This window comes from Plectrocnemia conspersa, unplaced genomic scaffold, assembly GCF_051122295.1.
Source record: "Plectrocnemia conspersa isolate PC_06_02 unplaced genomic scaffold, ASM5112229v1 ptg000008l, whole genome shotgun sequence".
Taxonomy (NCBI): Eukaryota; Metazoa; Arthropoda; class Insecta; order Trichoptera; family Polycentropodidae; genus Plectrocnemia; species Plectrocnemia conspersa.
The window spans coordinates 26,404,876-26,427,850 of record NW_028277172.1 but is presented as its reverse complement, the minus strand read 5'-3'; the positions used below and the strand labels follow the sequence as shown (position 1 = coordinate 26,427,850).

The following is a 22,975-nucleotide window of genomic DNA, read 5'->3' as shown; positions in this document are numbered from 1 at the left end:
AAAAACAATATCAGATACGTAAACATATGAAGAAATGCTGCCCTAGTGTATGTAGTTAAACTTACAATTTTCATTCAAGACTGTTACAGCGTCTACGCAAAAAATATGTATCCAAGTCAAAAATATATGTTAAATAAATATCATTGTTATTATAAAAAATGTCTGAAATAAAGCAGTCAAGCAGTCTTTCCACTTCAATCGTCAAATTTGGTTCAGTCCAGCCGTCAACTAATACCCATCAGAATATACATAATTTGTTTTATGATTATACGATCAGAATAACTAAAAATATGTTTAATATTTTTTTAATGGTTTTAAGCATTTATTAACGACTTTAAAATATATTATTTATTAATCATAAGATAATTTTTTTTTAATGTAAATAATACTAAACAAATATTTTTTTGCCTTTCGAAGTTTTTATTTTTTTATTTAGTTCCAGCTATGTCTATTTTTTTGGTGTTTTTCTTTTATAAATTAGTAATAAACAGTCGACTGCTTAAAAAGAGGTCTAAAAGGAATAAATAAATATATAATGTAATTTTTGATAATAATTAAAAAAACAACATGACTTAGAGCTTATTCTTTCCATTTAAAATCTAGTAGATCGTTACCCACAAAGAGTTTTGCATCCTATTTACAACGGTAATTTGAAGCTTTTCATTTATTGATATATTCTGATGAGAAAAGTCACTGCCAATGAATTTTGTGACCAATAAAATACGAATTGGTCGCAAATTTTACAATAAACAATTTAAAAAAAAACAAGAAATTCTAAGAAATTAGATTTAATAAGAAATACTAATTTTTTCTGGATTACAAATAATAATGTCAAATAAATGCATATCATTGCATTAAAAAACGTATAATTTTTGATAACGAAATATATCTATTAAATACACTTGTGCAATAATAAATATAGTATTAAATTTAAAACAGTGATATAATCACTATATAGGTACTATGTTGAAGTATATTAGAGTATGCTTTCGTTGTCTAATATTGTATGGAATTTTTTTAATAACGAGAAGGAGCTAAGCTGTGTATGAAATATTGTGGCAGTCAACTCATATGACGTTTTATTAACTAATCTTACAATGGAATTAAGCAACGAATATTAAAAAATTATGTATCATGAATAATATTTAAATATTAATTTTATTTTTAGTCGCAATTGCACTTAAATAAAACAGTAATCAGTATATCTTAAATATTTGCTATAAATTTGTACATATTTTTATGTATGTATAATACATACTATATAATAAAAAGCAGACAAATGTTGACAACTTAAGTCGAAATTTAGATTTGTTTATTATATTTCCAAAAATATGAAAACAACAATATATAAGATTACAGCATAAACTTAGCAATAAGGCATTTAATTCGATTTTAAATGAATAGACATTATTTATTTGGTTTTTTTTATTACAAATTATTGAAAAAAAACGTCGATACAGGTAATACCGGTATTGACTGTTTTTGACTCGGTAATACCGGTATTGAAAAATCTTGTATTATTGCAGTCTATAGTCCAGGCATTTCAACCTTTAATTTGGTTAGCTCAAAATGTGTTTGAACGGTGTTGGCTTTGCATATACACGTATTTTTTAACCACCACCTCTTTCCATCCATCAACTGATTCCGTCTGCGAGTTCCCCCTACTTCTCTGGGCGTTCTTGTGTTTCCGGCAAAAAGTTTCCGGCACTCTCCCCGGGGAGGTATTTCCTCGCTGGGTAGTTTTTGCAAGCAGCCGGTCAGAATTAAGTGCCGAAGGTTTTCCCGGCGAGGAAGTGCTTTAATGCAAAGACTTTGTATTGGTAATGTCGCTTGGTTAACAAGAGGATGTGCGCTTAAGTGTCCCATACATCTCAACTTGACGTAAATTTAATTTATGTTATTATTTAATAGTAAACCATCACATAAGAAAAAAATCCAAGTACAATACGGCGTATCAAAATAATCTCTAGATTACTAATTTTATAATTTAGATTTTTTATTTTTAATGCCAATGCATCACTATACACAAAAAAGCAAAATATAAAAATAAAATGAAATAATATAATAAATTATACAAATTAGACAAGCTCCTCGTAGTTGCCATTAATTAAAATAATGTATATTGCCGGCATATTTAGGAGCTGGATGGATGTAATGCAATGCATGTAAATCCAATACAAACCATAACTTAACTTTGTTTTTATATATATAACTGTACTCAGTAAAGAAGAGTTGTAAAAAAAAGGTGAAAAATACAATCGTTTCATAAACAGTTTATTTGTTACATAGTTTTATTATTTAGATTAAACAATATTACAATATGCACAAAGTAAATGTTGTTATACTGAATTCTTGATCTATTTATTTTCCACGTTTGGCCCAGAAAGGAGTTGATGTATCTTGTAACAACGCAAAAACAACAAGACTCATAATGGCTACGATATTCATTTTGAATAAGCTGAGTTTCTCTACCTCTATGTCAGAAAAATGCTTTAATAATGTTTAAGCTCACGAATGTTGTGTTTATATATGTTCATATGAACACATGTCGAATTTTTTTATTATGCAATTTTCTGATTAGGTTCACAATAAATTTAAGCAAAATTTATATGGAAAAATCAATTTGTTATGGTAAGTTATAATTAAAATGTTGCATGATGTATGCAAAATGCAAAAAATGAGATAGATTGTAATCTAACATAATAGCAGAAAGGAAAAAAATATTCAATAGCAATCAACTGCAATTTTGATTAGGAGAAGTTATGTCGATGCCTGAATTTTTCTTGTAATGGTAATTTTATACAATCACAATAGCACGGTTGATATTTTATATATGAAGTACAGTCTTAAGAAACTCAATAACGTAGTTTCACATATCCGGATTTTATTCCATACTTGATATAAAGAACCTCCAGGTTTTTCTCCTTGCTCTCTCTTAATTTATTTTCAATTTGTCACTTAAAACTTATCGTTTCTTGATTTGTGAAATATATGTATAAAATTCTTATACAAAATACACAAAAAGGGTGATAAATCATGCATTGAAAAGGTTTTTTCGGCACCTTTTGATTTGTTTGAAACAATTTTTCAACTGAATTAAAACAGAAGCAATTATTTTTACAAAACGTAGACAAACTCTGCCATATGAAAAGGGCAATAACGTTAAATGAAAAACAAGCTGGACTACAATTTTAAATTTAATGAACATATTTTAGAACTTCGTTTTAAATGGCTTGTAGCCATTGCAGCACTAAGATCGATATGTAATAAAAAGAACATGCTAACTATATTTTCTTAAATCTATAAATAAGTAACTAGATCAATTTTAACATATGCTTGTCTGGTGTGGAGTAACACTAGTAATAGTATTTTTTTCTAAATTACAAGACACTTAAATAAAATCTATAAAAACAATATATCATAATAATCTCAAAACATACCATAGATTAAAGAACAGTTATTTTTATACTGTATTTATAGTTTTTATTTTTCATATATTTTTTTGCTTAAGTAAAAGTTTTTCATATTTTTTTTTTTAATATTCGTTTTTTTTCTAAATTTTGGCCCAAATAAATTTAGTATTATTGTAAAAAAAAATATATTATTGAAATATTCATTAAAAAAAAAGCTTTTAAAGCTTAAATGCCTTGAATTTTGAAGTATGAATGACAGTAAAAGTCTCCGAGAGAGTGCCTGAGAAAATGATTGTTGATCACCAGAGTTCCAGTAATTATAATCGTCAATGTGATTTTTGTTTTTCGACCCTTTTGGTGGGACGGCCAATTTTAAAAAGGTGGCTGTTATGCATTTTTTTTTGATCTAATTTATTTAAGGCGCTAGAGCAGATTACTGTTGTTGTTGTATTCTGATAATATATGTTATTCTCACTCAATGCATTTGAGACGTATACCTTGACATGTTTTGCAAAAAAGGTTTTCTCACAATGGTGCCATATTTTAACTCAGGTGTCTAATCTCAGTTTCGGGCGTTTAAACTTGCTTTTATGTAAAACTGACTGTATGATACCATAATATTTGTTAGCAGCACTTCTACCATTTTAGATATGCCGATTTAATCAGCTCAATTATTCGACATATTGATGCAAATATGATTAAAAAAATTGATCCATTTAACTAGATTTGAGTGTGTTACTAAAAATAAATAAGCAAAGATGTTCGCCCTCGATTTTTCCAGCCGCATCCAAAGTTGGATAAATGCATTAATAAAAAGCAAAGAAGAAAAAAGAGCCCATAATGGAAAAATCACGTGAAAAGAAAAAGTTTCGTGTTCGCACAAGTGGAAAACCCTCGTCTGGTGTCAGACAAGTAGAGCCTTTGATCAGTGCTAAGAAGATTAGTACATAAATGCCACTCGACGAGTTCGAAGTGTTTGGAAACATAATGATGAACTTTACGTAACAATACAGTAATCAATTGTAGATTCAACAAATCGGAGATTAAATTTTCTATTTTGTGTATGTATAATACAAATTGAATACATTCACTAACATCGTTACGTTTAAATTGCAGCAATATTGGATAAACCTCTTATGTAATTTATTGTATAAATAATTTTATTACATCGAATGAAACATTTCACTCAATAAAATTTAAGATTACTTCTAATATACAGTGATATAAAGTCCGATTTATTATCACTGTATTTTGTATCTTTCAGCGAAAAGGCTCATAATTTTCGCTTGATTTAAAACGTATACCATTAAAACGCTTCGATACAAAATTTAATTTATAGCATAACCCATTAAATGCCGTATCATATTTCATCGGAAATATTATTTCCAATAGATCGTATACGAATTTTTTAACATACAAAGTATAGCATTGACTTTTAACGACTTTTCGTCCTATTTTTTATATTTAACACCCATTTTTTTGAGTTTTAAGAAATTAATTTGTCAGTTAGACAGACGTTTAATGGATCTTCCTTGTATATATAAATGTATTGGACAATTTATGGTACGTGTACGTAAGTTAATTCGAGTATGGAAATTTCTTCTGTAGTAGCAGAAACTACTTGGAAGTAAATAATGAGTGAACAATAAGCCCTTGATGTATGACTATCTTGTGACACAAATATTTAATAATAATAACACAAGCAGCTTTGTAAACTAGTGAACGGGTTTATTTTTCTCAATTTTGACAAAGAAACACGGTCTCAATAATACGTATATATTTAGGAACAAAACCGCTTCTTTTGTAACAATCTCCAAGATGGCTAATGTGTACGATACAGTCAATGTGTATCACCAGCGAAATATTTTTTATAGCATTTTAGTAAAATTTTTGACTTGACAGATTTTCCCAATGCGTCATGAAGGCCATTACATCAAAAAATCATACAGTTAAACATAAAAAAACAGTTATGATGCACACTTAAAATAGATAAGCACAACAAAAAAAAAACATCCTTTTGTTTGGCATGCTCGTTGAGAAGCTGGATGGCTCGTGTAAGAGGAGCGCTTACAAGCGCCGAAGTCCTGGCCGCTACAGGCAAGAAATAAGGTCCCGATCGCGACTCTCTAAGGCGCTCTAAAGTTCGCAGCAGATTTTAAAAAATATTTATTTTAGTGAAAACACAATTTATTTACAGTAATATTAAAATTATCAAGATGCAAGTCGAAAATATTGTCGTTGTCATAATCAAAAATGCTACGAAACAGTTTGCAAGTCCCTGGAGGTAAGCAATAGTAAATTATATTCATATTTACCCGTGCAGTTATCTGTTTCGCTGAAATATTATATCGCAAACAAAACGTCCATATCATATGTCTAAAGGTTTCGAGAGAATCTCGTGTTTATTTTTGCCAGAACTTGTAAAATAAAACCCGTCGGACAATTGATCAAGTGCAATCGCACACGAGAAAGAATCAATCTTCGTAGAAATAGGTATATCCTGTTCGCACAAAGTTCAATCAAGAAATATTTTGGTCTGGGCGTTCGTAAGGAATCATCAGCCCTTTTGTTCCCTTTGCCTGTGGGAAAATATTCGGTTGAACACTCACTTTCCACGTGTTTTATTATATTATATAGGTAAAGACATGTTGGGTATAATAGATGGGGAAACGAAATGAATTTGTCGTACGTCGAAAACATACTACTATATAAAATAGTAAAATATGATATGTTTAATGAATAAACTAATTTAATATTAAGCAAACTGCAAAATAAAATAATCTGAGGCAGCAGTTTTAGATACACTTAATTATTCACAGGTGAGCCGAAAAAAAACATTATTTTTATAGCTATTAAAAAACTCGTATATAATGACTAATAATTATACATAAATAATCTTTAATAATATTTATCGCAAGGTAAATAATATTTAGGATTACAAAAATATTTATCTTGATCTTCCAAACCGAATTAAATTCAAAAAATAAAATAAGTGGAACATTGCCTTCAAAAGTACTTCGACAATAAACATTATTATTCAAAATTTTGACGCTGTGTGTTAAAATTTGTTTTTATGTTACTGTTGACTATTGCTTTTTAAACATTTTAAAAATATTAGACACGGGAGAAAATATTCAACAAATGTAAATTAGTAGCAGTAAACTTAGATATTTGATCTGAATTTCAAGATCAACGAAAAGTGAAGAAACAAAGAAATAACGAATAATCTACGACAACACCAGCTGAATTATATTAATTTAATGTTTTTGTAGATTGTAATACGGGTAATTTGACAACTGGATTTTATGCAGCAAAATAAATTAATAATGCATTTAGTTTCATGTGGTTATTTTGCGACTTAAATGACGAGATTCAAAAAAGGTACAAAACTAGCAAACAAATATAATGATGAACTATCCTAATCGATATAACTACAGACTTTTAATATAAAAGTGTTAATCAAAGTATATTTAAACCGAATTATGATCAATAAGAGGGCGCAAAAATAATTATTACTTCTCAGAAGGCAAAGATTCATGTCAAAAGCAAAAACATCGTGTCGGCGCTGTTGCAGTGGGAACGCTCGATAACAAGCATTCTCACTGCTACGCCGAAGGCACGATTTTATGGCTTTTGACGTGGATTTTTGAAAAGTAATGATAAGAAATTATAATAATTGTTTTTGCGCCCTTCTATTGGTCAACATTTGGTTTTATTATGCTTGTGGTTATTAAACATTTATAATATTTAATTGACTGTATTTAATTTTTTTTATATTTGATGTATGTTATAAATTATTTTTGTCGTAATTCTACACTTTTATATATAGTGTCTGTATTTGAATATTTACGTAATTAAATTTTGCTATTATACTATAAATGATTATTAAACATTCTTAATATTTGATAGCTGTGCTTGATTCCTATATATATTTAATTACTGTTAATATTTGTCTTGACCACTTTTGATATATAAAGTCTGTAATCAAATTCAAATTGATTTCTCATTTATATTTGATTATTATTTGACATTCCTATCATTTAACTAATTTTATGATTTAATTTCTGTTGAATAATATTGTAATTATTATTTTTACATAATTTTACACATAAATTGATATATTTATTTAATGCCTAATATTCTCATTCTTTTAGCTCTTTCAATGCTTCAGACATCAAATGCCGTCAACATAAAATATTTCACCAATGCTATGGTCTACTGACGTCAAACGTTTTTTGAGCGTTTTATGAGACTTGGGGGGGAGGGGGGTCATATTTAAAAAATAATTAAAAAATATATTGCTATATATGGTCAAAAGTAAAAAAAATCAAATATAAGATTTGGGTTTTATACATAGCTTATATTTTTGTCAAGATGCTCGCATACAAACTTCGCGAATCAGTGTTGCCACATGTGAAAAACCTCCCTGATCGCGAGAAATTGCCAAATCACTTTGCCTCAATGAATGAGTTTAGTTTTAATCATATGTGTTTGTAATAAGCTTTAAGGAAATTAATAAATAAAATAATAGATTCAGCCTGTATGCGTTTTTTCTTCGTCGTAACCGTTAATTGTTTTTATTTTGTCTGCATTGTTTAACAAAGTAGTAGTATTTTTTTAATTATCTAGTTTATATTATCAGAAATACATTTTTGTATTAATTTTTTTTTCTAGAAATGGAAGGCAGTTTTAAAAAGTAGACAGATTTATATGTGAGGATAAAGAGATAATTTCTACATACTACATTATCACTAATTTTAAACTTAGATTATTAGATTATTTTAAAAACAATTAAATTACTTGAAATATGAATATCGGCAGAAGGATAACAACGTCTGTGGTATAATTGAAATTATTTTTATTGTTTTATATACAGTCGCCTATTATATGTATAAAGTAGTAGCAGTTTCAGATAAAATTAAGATAACGAAGCACAAATAATAAAAAACATTATTATAAAAATTGTTACGTACAGCAAATAAATTTACTATATGGCAACACTGAGCAGCAAGTAAGAATCGACATATCATCAGGTAAATTTTATAAGTAGTTATGTTTATTATTTTTTAATTCCTTATTGAAATATTTTGCATTAAATATGATTTCAAAGAATATGTTGCAATTCAAGAAATTATATTACGATGTTAAAAAATACATAAAATATTATTTTTGGTCAAGAGGCCCGGAAACATTTATTTAAGCAATTTTTGCTAAAAATCAATTAATTGCCTGTAAAATATTTTTTATATAAAAATAATTATTTTAAGTTATCAATAAATACTTTCATAATCCTTAGGCTTTTTAAATTTTATAAAATATGCATAACACAACACTGTGCAAATTACTAGCCAGTGAGGGCGTCAAAAGAAAAATGCCTTATTTATTATGTTACATATGTTTTAATCAGGGACGTCCCTTTTTAAATCACCAGAATTAATATCAGCTGCAATTAAATTAATTCAGAAAAATTATGGGACATTTTACATACATAGTTTTAATAAATTTATTGTATACACAATAGCTTATATTTTTTGAAACGAATTTAATATTCATAAAGTTTGATCCGTATCAGTGCTTGTTTTGTGTGGATTTGTAAATAAATTAACCAGGATAAAATTATTAAAATGTTAAAAATAATATTTTTGCGTCTTGAAACAACAAATACATATAACTGATAACTTCACAAAAATTTGCGACGCACTTCTATTTTTGCGATAAGCGTTATACGATAATAAAAGATCGGCATTTTCAACATTTTGTTTTGTTCAAGGAACGAATTCTGTGAACTTCGGCCACAGTTGATATGGCCGACAAACATATTATTTACAAATGTTTTTTTGAGAAGAGGTGTCTCATTGTTTCGTATTTTGAAACAATAAATAGCGCATAAAGGACAGTGGATTTTAAAGCGGCATTGTCACTTGAGTATATTAAGAGAAAAACGACTGTTGCTCAAGTATGCAATTTTTTTTCGTTCTAATATTTTTTCAAATATTATTCGAGAAAATGTAAACGAATTATGATCAATTATTCGAATATTAATATAATTAAAAATTCGGAAAATAGTTCAAATTATTGAATATTCGAATATTTAATTGAAAAACATGAAGTGATAACACACACTCACCTCTTTTGGATGAAAATTTAATTTTTTGCTCTGTATACTTTTTTTCCAAAATCCTATTTTATAAGTTTTACCATTAGCATATTTTGTTTATCTTGAACGAATACTTCTTAAAATTCAATGAAGCAGGACTTTGTAGCAGAATCGGACGATATTGGTTCTGAAATTAGATAATAAAAGTTGTACAAGTATAATAAATTAAATAAATTTATCAAACGTAATGAATAAATAATTATAACTATTCTTTACTTGATCTATATAATTTTATACAAATAATTAGTTTGTTAAAATATATTTTACTATTTATTTTTCTGCACAAATAAATAAGCTAGGAAGGCATGGTTTAGTGTACGTATGTAGGCAATCTTAATGCGCATGCTTGATTTTTTTCCTCTTTGCAGAATTTATTAGTCGCAATGAGGGAAACGTGTAAGTGACCATTGTCGGATTTTCATTTTTGACAATACGACAGTAGAACTTAAACAACTCTATTTGATAAATTTTTTTGTAAAGCTTGGCGGTTCCCAAGTTAAATACTATTATCGTATATTATTACTAAAAATCAATTAAAGTTTATTTTCTTTCTTATTTTATTGTTTTCCCGTCGTTTTATTAGATACGGTATATAATTCATTTTTAATTATTACTTGGAGATACGTAATCAAATATTTGATTACACGTATTCAAGCTGCTGTGCAAATTAGACGTGTCAATACAGGTATTATCTCGAAATCAAAATCGCCGACTGTCTTGGCTGTCAACTACGGGCTGTAGATGTTGACAGCCATAGTATGTGCTTACGCCCCCTGCGCCAGGTTCCCCAATCGACAGCGCCCCTAATATCGCCGCCGACTACGTGATCCAATAACCAAGGTCCATTCTTATTCATAACCTAACCAAAGCACATGTTACCCAAGTAGCATAGTTTGATCATACACGGGATCTCCTCGCCAAAAATAGAGACTGGGCTAGAAGTCCTTGATTTGCTTGGGCTTCCTAGTAACAAGATCCGCCGCACTTTTTTAAGGTTAATTAAAATCCATTATTTTCCTTAGACATTGCACAGCTCTTGCAGTCTCGTCGTAGTCGAGTTGGACTGGCAGATGAGAAGAAAATTGAAATATGGTTAGCGTAAAAGTATGTGATATATCTGCTGTGTACGTGGTATATCGCTACCGTCATGTCCGTGTTACCAGTGTCCCTAGTTTTTGGCCGTAAAAAAATAATCAAGCTGTCATAAAATTGTTTCGAAATTTTTTATTATGGGAACATTTATCAAGATGAACTTAGATCGACCGCACCTTAAGATATAATTATTTGCTGATAAACTTATAATAAGACGCACTTTAATTTTAAGGCGTGAAAAATCAAGAGGTATTTTATTATTCGTGGGTGAGTGTTATGATGATCTGTTATGTGATGTCGGTGTGGTCTTGGCTTTAGCTATGGACTTGTGGTTTTAGGTGTACATTAGTGTGGGAGTTTATGTGCATGGAAGACGGAATATATTGGTTCGTAGTCCAATGCGCCCCTCGAGTAAGGGTTTTCATGTTAGTCGCCACAGGTGTACAGATTATTGAAATATCGCATACCTGCGCCATGACATATGATGTAATCAGTAAAAAAAGTTCATAGTCGACTTCTATAGTTAATTATACGGCTATAGCGCCACGAACGTCACGGTTGTTTGAATGATCCATTTGTTTGTCTATTAGACTATTAGATTATTGTGTTAGACGTGCTTTTTCTATTTTTCTTTATTTGCCAAGCCTTTTTAAGAGTTAGAGAGAGATTCCATTTAGTTATACCTCTGGCCGCTTTCTTCGGTGCTCCTTAGAAATATTTACCTAAAACTGACTTGAAATATCCGTCGACATCGGCGTATTTCATCTGTAACAGTGTAAATAATATTTTTATAATAAGTTAAAATAATATTTAAAAGTTTGGCTAACGAAAGGTGATGGATAACAATTCGATACAAATTGTGTCGCTGTAGCAGTATTTTATTAAATAATATAATAATTAGTTACATGTTGATGGAAATAATATGATATAAGAGATTGGCGGACAAGTTGCCGCCGGTCGTTGTCATTCCGTCAAGATTCTCTAAATAATGTATTGCCCATCACCGTCGTCACATTAATGTAACATCACTGTTCAGTTTTTGACATTAGAATGACCATACTGTGGATGCCCATCACCAGCTTCATATAGGTGATGTATTTTTTTTTATAAAAATAGGCGGTACTTTTTCCTCCTAGTTTCTGGTCGCGCATTTGATGCTGTAGTGGCTGTCCCCGAGTTTTCGTATTAAGTTTTTGGTTTATTTATGACAGAAATCTTAATGTTTTTTATGGTCAGGGTCATCCCATATGGTTAAGTAGGCGTTAAAGTTAGCCACTATAACTATGTTTGCCTCTGAGAGCGTCTATCGTAGTCAAGAGTCCCTATATTAAATCTTACTTTTAAGTAAGCCAATATCACGTATATAACTACGAAGATAGCGTATTCCTGTCGTTCGTTTTATCCAAACGTACGGCTCCTAGATGAAAGCTAGGTATATGCTATATTAAAAAATAGTTTATATGATTCGTTTTCCATGTATGTGTTTAAATTTTGCAGAATAAATGTTTTAAGTTTATAACTATAAAATGTAAAATCGGCGCGCTAAAGTCGCCGCACCAAGTAGTAGTCTGTTAGACGGAATTGACAATGACACTATCTTTATTTTGTCTTCTACCTCTACCTCTCAGAAAATATTTTTGCTTGCACCAAAATAATCGGGTAATCTTTCCTTCTAGTTTTAATTCTGTAGACTGAACTGACTACTGGCTATTTTAGTTGCAGGGTCTGTAGTAACTTTGCGAGTTAAATTATTGTAATAATTCATTTGATGACGATTTTGATTTTTTTTACGTAAAGTATTTAATTTTTTTTAAACATCGTTGAACTGCTTTGTAGTGTTCACAGTAGTTCAGTTGAATTTTGCTCCCGTCATTTTGGGACGACTATTCGGTGAAGGTCCGTTACCAATTTTATTTCATAACAATGCATTGTAATATATTTAAAAAATGCACCAGGAAGTGCATTTTTTTATAATAATATGCGGTACCTTTTCATCTTGTGTCTGGTTGCACCTTTGAGTCGGTTGTGGCTACACTAAAGTCTTCGGATTCAGAGTTGTGGATACTGGCCGCTTTCTTCTGTGTTTTTCAGTGATCTTTAAGTGCAACTGCTTAAATATTCTTTGTTGTTGGCGTACTTTATCTGTAACGATATGAATAATATTTTTATAGTGTGTTATGAAAAATTATCGTGAACTAAAGACCAAGGAGAATATACTAAGTAAATTCTTAAAATGAAATGGTACTACGAGGGGGGGGGGGGGTATGGACCGCTCTCTGGACGTAAAAATCCAGATGCCCACCCGATGGGATGGATTCGCAGGGCCTCAATACCAAAGAGCTGGTTGGTAGTGGTGCTTAAACTGCCGTTAGCACGTGCAAGGTACCTGTACTGGTATTAAAGAACCAGTACTTGTCCAGGAGCGCTAGTGTGATGGTTGGTAGCGGTTTCGGGACTTTGGTTTTGTGTGGATGCAAAAAGTTGCCCCCAGTCTTCCTATTGTGGGTTGCTCATACTGGCTGCTTTCTTCCGTGTTTCTTAGTAATATTCAGCTCCAACTGACTTGATATATCATTCGACTTCGGCGTACTTTATCTGTAAAAGTGTAAAAATATTTTTATAATACATTAAAAATATATTTTAAATTTTGGCGGACGGGTTGTAAAGAATACCAGCAGTTTTTTTATTAAATAATATGCTAATTATTTACATGTTTTTAAAGATTAAATGATATAAGAGAACGGCAAACGAATCGCTACCGGCCGTCAAAGTTCTCTAAATGAATCATATGATTTTTCTCCAGATTATTGTCTGGTCTTAATTTGAGTCTACTAGCTTTAAAATTGTGGCTACTACTTTGAATATTTTTCTCGTGAAGCGGTCCACAGCAACGTAGTCGTTGTTGGCGCTATCCAGTCAGACTGAAATTTAGATTGAGGTCCCAACAGAGTTGCGGAATTCATTCAGCTCATACAGAATTTCGCAGGATCGTTCACCAACAATATTGGGTTGTTACACCAGAACCCCTCATAGAGATCGTCTTTCTTGCGCGCTTTGGAACAAAACGATGACTAGAATGTCAGCGTAGAGCTAGACCATTTTCAATATGTGCGATTGAAGTCTCTGGCGATGAGGGTCTGAAGTGTCTAATCTAAAAGTGAATTTTCGTTATTAAGTAGAGGTCTACTAGGTAGATAAAAAAATAATACTATTCTTATATTGTCATCGTATCTTCCTTCCAGGAGACCATTCGGCCTGCATAAACGTAATCTATAATCCTGTGGATTAAATCCGGTAGACTGGAGTACCTCTGTGCGGTTACTTCCTGTAATAATATTGTGGTCATTTAAGTGACTGGTTTATACCTATAAAAATGGGTATAAATCGGTAACATGTATAGTATTTTAATGTAAAATGAATTTATATCAACATTTTTAATAACATATTTTAAACTTTCTAGGATCAAGTTCTTCAAGATCTTCCAATTCCAATACATTTTTTGAACAACTGTTGTGTCTCACAGTACTAGCTGTCTAATTAAAAAAATATATATGTAAGTTATGGGTCTTATTAATTATTTATCTTGTTTTAAAAAATATTACGTGTAAATTTAGAATTTGTTATTTTGGTATTTTTAAATAAATATTATTTGTTGTTGTAAAAAAAGTATTGCTTGTTAATAGACTTTTTACTTATTCAAATGGTTTTACTTAGAAGTAGGTAAAGTCTTGCCAAGCTCTAAAAAATTATATTCCAAAGGCACTAAAACATTTCAGCTTTTCTCTGTGTATTGCTCGAATTGTCAGTAGTAATTATTGGAATCGAAAGGTTGGTTACGTGACAACAGTTAGTAGTGCACGTTACCTTCTAATCTTTGCGATAGTCTGTGCTAAATAATATTTTTATTATAATTTATTTTTTGATAATATTTAAATCTCCAAAACTACTTTTCTTTTTTAATAAAAAATAGTATTTTTGTGCTAAAAGTTAGTAATAGTACAAAAGAGTAAATTTTTGCCACCAAGCAATGAAAACGGAATCATTGTATGTTTCAACATTGAGATTTATAATTTTTTATTATTGATATTATTGATTCATCACATTAAAATTTATATGTTTGTTTTTAGAACAAGAAGCGGATTCGCGGATATATAAACCTTCAAAGAACGTATCTACATTACTTTGCAATTATGTCCGGAAATTTAATAATCGATTTTAAAACAAACGGAGATATAATCGACCCACACAAAAAGAAAAATATATTGCAAAAATTCATGTTGGGAATAGCTGGTCTATATTTTTTTCCGGGTAAAAATGAAATAAAATGTTGGAGTTGTAATTTTACATGTCATAAATTACACGAACATGATGACCTTAATGATTTGCACAAGATGAATTCACCGGATTGCAAATATGTTATAAGTCAAAACATGTCACAATTTAAATCAAAGAACATGAGCATAAGAAGCAATAGAATTCGCACTTTACAGCAGTGTCCAGAAATTTATTGTGATAATGATAACTTTTTTTATACTGGTAGTCATTTTGAATGCTATGTCTGCTCCAAATCTTTTGAAAATTGTCACAGTCGTATAGCTCATAGAGAATATTCTCGAGGATGTCTTTTAAACAGTGGATCATGTTTTGATTTGCCTATGACTGTAAAAGTAAATCGCATTGCAACATTTTCAGGCGTAGACAACTTCAACGTTGAAAATCTGATCAATTCTGGACTATTTATCATGGAAGATAACGTCGACTCTACCCTAAAGTGTTTTGCTTGTCGTTTTCAATTACCTCTAACAAGATTAAGAAATGACTTTGACATAGATACAATGCATCATGATATGCATCCGGAATGCATATTTATGAATTGGAAGAATCAGAATCACTATGGCTATATGTTGAGGATTGAAGATGATATGCAACCTTCGAGAAGACGTCCGGAATTTTTTATTGATAAACGGCAACTTGCTCGAGCAGGATTTTTTGATACTGACCATGAAAACAACGATCAAGTCAAATGCATTGCTTGCGATTCTCTCTATCAGAATTTCAATGTCGACGACGATAGATATTTAATCCACAAAAGCAAAAATCTACATTGTGAATATGTTACTTTTCAATTATGTCTCATAAGCGTTCTGAATGTCAATAACGGCATTTATTGTAAAGATTAATTAGTTATATAAGTTTGATTGGATAAAAATTCATTAGTTGAACCAAAAAAAAAAATAGTTTTTATTTTTATTTTTAACAGTCCAAGAAGAAATTAGTCCAAAAATAGATTTGCCATTTTTTTAACAATTAAATTTTTGATAATTTTGCAATAAATACATAGTGTTATATTTTGGTTTATAATTTGCTTTTAACAAAAAAAAAAGATGTGTTTTTAGAAAAATATTAAAAATTAAATCAAGTAAAAAATAATATTGGTGTTGGTTGTGTAGTTTGTATGCACATAAATATTAACATTATAAAATATATTATGCATATCTTATGGTTACCATAAACAATATATTACAGTGTTTAGAATATATTATTGTTATAATATATAAATAAAAAATATATTGTTTTTATTTTGCAATTATAATATATGTATATATAGATTATTATGTTAAATAATAAAATTTAATTATAAAACAATGAACTTACGATTTTTCTTTAATGTTGCTGATGCGAAAGTTTCTTTGCAAATGAGTCAATCTAAAAGATTGTATATCCACGTAAAAAATCGATACGGAATTATCTATTTTAATTTCAATTTCCAATACCGATTAATCCTTATCGTATTATTAATAAAAATGAACATCACGCGTTAATTTCTACTAATCAATTAAAAATATTTTCGTACAGTTTATGTAATAAGGTTAAAATCTCCAAGAGTTTAACTACATTATAGACAGTGTTTTAATTGCGAAATCTACCATTGTTACTTTAAAGTGAAGGCGTTTAGTTTTTGTTAAGAGAAAGTTTGCTGTTTATTATTTTTAAGTCGTTGTGCAACAGTTGGAAAACGCTTTTCGTTTAGTCTTCAGGTTTAGTTTTCTCCAAATTTGCTCTGTTTCTATCTTGGTTGTAGTCCAAGTTTAAGGTCTTTCGAAATTCGGATGCATCGAGCTCCAAAGTAAATGCCTTGAACTCCAAAGTAAGTTTGATCATTCTTCAGCAATAAGTTGATTACTAGAGATCCCGCTTACACAAAAATTATCAAAAGAATGAATTGTAATCAATAGAAAGACTACCTTAAAGAATTCCACGTGGAATTCGCTGTAGTACCAAACGTATATAATTACAAATATTTCAAAAACATATTATGAAATTAATAATTTATGTATAATTAGCTCGACGTAATAAATAAAAAAAAATACTTGATCACTCCGACGCAGTACTACGAGAACAGACACGTATACATATACACCTATTGCAGAAAAGTACAAAGCTAGCAAATATGAAATCAATGCGTGTATCGTTGTACGCTTTAATGAATAAAATAATTCGTTTATAGTTTAGTACTGTTGTTATTTGAAAAAATCATTAAAATTGTAAATAGCATAACATAACCATTATTGTACGAAATTTTAATTTGATTTAAATTTACGCAAACGAAAGACAAATCGGAATTAACGATCAGCTGGAAAAACCCTGATATCGTACGTATAATTAATCACATTTTAAGATGTGCGAATTGCGAAAAGTCATTGTTTGGCCCTGAGATCAATCGGGATTAGCCCTGATGGATGTCGCCTTTTGGAATCACGCTCCTGAAACGTAAACGTCATTGTCCATTTATCCTGGAAAACATGATCCATTTTCTCTTGCTCTCTCTCTCTCCTGCCTTCCATTTCCCTGTCTGGGTTCACGTTACGTGATTGATCTCTTTTTCATCTCTGAACAATCTCCGAAGAGTGTGCCATCGATCCTATTATGCTCTGTTAGTTTTTCGTTAAAAGTTAAGTGCTCCGCCGATTTTTCTCCTACTTCTAAAAATAATTATTTATTCACATCAATGTTGTAATGCATTTGGCTAATTACTTTGATATATGATCAACACTTTATATGAGCGATAAGTTTTTACTGATTAAATAAAATTCGAACAGAAGATTAGTATATCATATCCGAATCTATACATGGATACAGAGATAGCATTTACGAAAAATAAAATATATCTATATAAAAATATAATATAATCGCCATTTTCCCTAGAGTTATCAAGTTTGCTCTTCGCATTTATATAATATTATATTTAATTTTTTTATTGAATATTTTTTTTTCTATATTTAAACTTCAATTATTTCGCATAAATAAATTATTTTTAGCTTTTAAATGGATGCCAGGATGCTTTTCTTTTTATCCGAATATACCTCGAGAACATAAACTATTTTGACAGATCCTGCAAACGCACGCGATTTGAGAGAAGATAATAAAACCGGTATTATATTATTCTCTGCCTTTACTCCTCCCTTTCTTATTCTTTCACTTGCTCTGTTTATAAATACAAAAATTTTATTCATTCAGAGTGAAACTAAAATAATGAGTAAACGACAGTTTCACAGTAGAGTTTAACTAAAAAAATTACCACAACAATAATGTTAATTTAATGAACATTTTTATGTAGTTCATATTTATATTTTATAATCTTGAATAAGGTCCTAATTTACCTATATCATTAAATTCAAGTAATTTTAAAGGTTAAATTATTAAAAGAGTTATTTTTTTTACATTTTAATTATATGATATATCAGTATTCACTAAAAAATGCGATGAAATCCGAACGTAAAGTAAATGCGTCCCACTTTTTTGGTGAATAAATTTCTATTTTATTTAATTTTTTTTCGCTGGATAAAAATTATGAATTGCAAAAATGTTTCATCTTAAAAGTTACCTTAGATAATTAATATGGAGAAAGAAATCATAAAAAAATGGATTAAGCAAAAAATAATATATATAATAAATATCTTTTATAAATACATCTGAAAGAACAGTTTTTAGGCGATTACGAAACTCACATATTTCAGGAAAAGATTAATATTAATCTAGATAAGCGTACATTATTCAAATGAAAACATTTGTTGTTGGATCGTAGAACATATTGAAGAATTTTCCCTCTCTATTTCTGTGCCATAAATATTACGCGATATCTATTTTTGTTTAACATATAAATGTACAACATCCGCTCTCATAAGATCAGATACTCTTTTATCTTGGCGAATTTGAACGGCAAAGGCTAATGTTTTGTTTTAGTAAAATATGTAATATATTTAATATTGGTATAATCAAAAATTTAAATAAACTTATTTCATAAATCGACGGTATTATGAATATCCTTAACCATTTTTGAAGCGCTATTAGGATTTAAAGAGTCTTAAGCCCATTGGTGTGGAATGCGAAACGCCACAACATGGTTCGTCACACATCCATAGAATGTCGGGTGATGATTGTCAGTATTTGACTTTATACATATAATTAACGCTATAATATTTAGCTTTTCTCTGTTTCTAAAAACGCAGCAATAGCTAAATTTCTGCAATTAAAAAAAAATATTATCGCTGGTGGTTTCAGTAACTAAACTATGCCTTTATAAATCTATATTTGATTTATTTTTGGATTTATATTACCATACAACAACAATATAAATTATATTGTAAAAAAGAGTAAAATTATGTTGTAAAAAATATAAATTATGTTGAACAAAAGCGACATGAAAACAACAGAAAAACGTAAACAAAGTACGTTTACGAACTGTAAACGCGCGACTGTATTTACCATAGAGTCGCGAAGTTTTAAAGAAAAAACGGATTTCAATCGCATTTAAATCAATTAAATTAGCTTAAATAGAATACATATAATTATTGGTAGTTTTCTTAATAATATAGCTAGGTAATATATATATATATATATATATATATATATATATATATATATATATATATATATATATATATATATATATATATATATATACCGGACCATAATCATATTATAAAAATTATATCATATTTTTATTTAATTTAATAATAAAATCATCCTGTTAATCTTATTTTCAATTTTCAATGCTGTATAAGATGATGTATGTAGCTCCATACAACTTTTTCAAATCAATTTTATATCACTAGCTGTCGGTACCTCACTGTCGTGAGGTACCAAGGCTAGCAAGTGTGCGATTACCGGACGCTTAACCTTTTGGGTTTTAAATATTATTTTTGCAAACGTTCTGTATAATCAATATTATAGAATATCATTTGATAAATTAAAATTATTTTCAGATAGAAAAATAATCACAATTGTCCGTCAAGTTCCTCAAAAATAAAAAAAAATGAAATACCCTCAAACTTATTGTCATTGTCACCCTAAGAAAGGCCAATGAAAGTCATTGTCACCTCAAATTATAAACGTTAAAATCAACGATATTTTTATTTATTACAGTGACACAAGCGACTTAATTTGCATCATTTGTCGTTCATCCAATTATAAATTTGAATTCACTGTTAGTAAAACACAGGATAAATGGAAATTAGATTTTTAGCTCCTGCCTTCTATGGGGGCGCTGTCGTAGTGAAAACCAGAAATAGTGTTGTGATGAATCGTTAATGACTTTTATTTATTTTAATCACTTTATATTTTTACTAAATATTTAATACGATACACGTATATTAATGATAATTACTAATTAATAAGAAACACGTGTGAATAATGAATTAGATACAATTTGATTAATTTGTAACATGTGTCTAAAAATAAATTCTTTGATATTATGCGAGTTTATTTTTAATAAAAATCATATGCAGTAAACTTGATGGTTCTAACAGGGTTATTTAAAACGCTTTCAATGTCAAAAAATTTATAATAATTTGATTATATCTATTGCTAACATAAAAAACGGTATTAAAAAATCGCACTATCCGAATTATTTGTTCAATAATATCTTATTATAAATGTTTTTTTATCAGATATTATTGTACACCAAAAATTGATAAAATCATATAAAAAATTATCAATATAAAATTTAGACTCCTGAACCAGTAAGTTGGTTATCTGTTCGCAATATCTGTTCTGATAATAGTACTATAGAATAATTCAAATATGAAATAAATAAATATTGCTGGAAATATCTCTAAAATTCGCAATATCAAGTTGTACCATGTATGATATTACACAATATATTTACAAAATTAATAATTGGTAATAACAAAAATACATAATAGCAATTTGACGCATATTTAAATATTTATATTAGCAAAGGGCAAAATCAATAAAATAAAATCGCAATATTTAGATGGCGCAGTTTCCTATGGTACAGAGGAACAAGAGATTTTAAATTCCAATAATAATATAGACACTTCAGGAATTCTGGAATTTATTATATTGCTATACTATTACCTAATTGAAATATTTTTATGAGAAGCAGATTGGGATGTTTTAGATATGCATGTCATGAAAAACAATTTATATAATAAATATATGTTTAAATAGCGACGGAATTAATATTGAAACTATTTACAGATTTCAAGTTTTTAGATGATGAAAAAAATAAAACTGGTTGTATAAAAACATCAAGTGACTTAAATGTATGTGCTTAAAGAATAAGAGTATAAAGAACTTTTAGTTTTATATGGTATTTGTGAAACATTTCAAGCATCAAATGTTTATTGTGAACGTGTATTTAGTTTCATCTATGTCATCAAATCTTAAATAATTAGTTAGTTAGAAATAAAACATTTTGTCAATTTAATGAAAATTAAGTTGTATATATTATTAGAAAAAGTTTATGCAACTTAGCTAAATATTATAGTACTTTATTTTTCTGCCAAAGTATAGTATAAACCAATGTATTCCGACCGAAAAATACACATTTTACTGCATAAGTGAGTACACAAACAGAACTTATTTTTTTATTTACCAGCAGCGCTTCGCCTCTCAAACTGAGATGAATTTTCCATTTGACAAGAAAGATAAGTCATCGCTCAGCGCTTTTCTTTGAATAATTTTCTTGGGAAGCGCACCAGGTGCTTTCTCTTTTCGGTGACCTTTCTCTCAGAGATTTTCGCCTTTTGCCTCACCTTTCTACTTTGTTTACATTTTGTTTACGGAGCCGAACCCACTTTATGCGCACTAGTTAAAGGACAAAATAAAATATTATCACTTGCGAGGAGACATGACCAAAGCGAGCTTTGCTGGATTAGGCCGAAAATAAATGCCAGGGGTTAGGTTGTTTAATGAATGAAAACGAGCCTTTACATTACGACCCTTTCCTTTCTCGTGTTTAGATATATAAATATATATAAAGACGCGATATTAACCCCCATAAAAATGGTTGCGAAGAAGAAAAGAAACTTACCAACCTCTTTCGGAAAATACGACAATGAAGTTATTCATATACATAAAATCGAATCACCAATAAACATACATTAACTATGAAAAAAGGTAAAACAAGCCTTATAAATTACAAAAAAATTAAGCATTACAAATGAAAAAGAGAACAATAGTAAAATTATTATTAAAGCTAAAAATGATACATTCAATAGCACAAAAATATACTATACAGAAAATATTATTTATGTTTTGGTAATCATGACAAGTTGTATGTTTATTTATTTATTTAAATTAAATTACCCCAATGCATCACGATGTTCGAAAAAATATGTAAAGAAAGCTGATTTTTGTACAATTAATAGTCCTTCTTACTGAATTTTATGTGAGTGTGAAATAGTACTGAAATAACTTATTCTTTAAATTTTATATTTTTATCATCGTTTATAAATCTGATCTCACAATCTAACTAGTCGTCCGTTTCAGTAAATAAAGGAATTGATATTTTAGATATAATTATGTTTTTGAGATACAGAAAACGTTGAGTTTTACATATATCCCTAATCACTGTCGGCATGCATTACTAATAAATCAACAACACGGGTTTCGTTCATATCGTTCCATTGTCACTAAGCTCTTGTGCCTTTCAAAGATAGTTATAAAATCCTTTCAAAAAAACAAGACATCAACAGTTTTTGTAATATATACCAATCCATTATACTTAAAAAAAACTTCTCTCACAATAGTAAGATATCCAAAAACACATATAAAAGTTAACCCCGCATAATAACTTTTACCACAAACCGCAATTTTTTTTATTATATTTTATCTGTAAGTAGTAAAGCGACCGTGCTAAAATATCAATCCATTAAATAAAAACCTCTTTTGCTCCATTATATAATAACCTATCGGATTTCTCTGCTATAATACGCAATTTTATTAGTCTTTACGTTTACAATATCACAAAAGCACAAAGACCTTATTAAATACCTAATCTTTAATA

At 29.2% G+C, this 22,975-nt stretch overlaps 1 protein-coding gene across 3 annotated transcripts in view; it reads right to left on the bottom strand.

Moving 5' to 3' along the window:
• The window catches only part of LOC148233578 (uncharacterized), a 243,616-nt gene that overhangs the window by 95,434 nt on the left and 125,207 nt on the right, over positions 1-22,975 (bottom strand). The window contains exons 1-2 of one of the 3 annotated variants that reach the window (XR_015810551.1): positions 12,650-13,114; positions 9,541-9,697 (exon numbers count right to left, since the gene is read on the bottom strand). The exons of 1 other annotated variant lie outside the window; for it this stretch is intronic. Coding sequence is in view for 1 of the 2 variants with exons in the window: in XM_088191078.1 (XP_088047204.1) it covers positions 13,877-13,987 (111 nt within the window). In the remaining variant the exon portion in view is untranslated. Of the gene's footprint in view, positions 1-9,540; positions 9,698-12,649; positions 13,115-13,149; positions 13,988-22,975 lie in introns of those variants that run through there. One more of the 3 variants, XM_088191078.1, reaches the window with a different exon arrangement.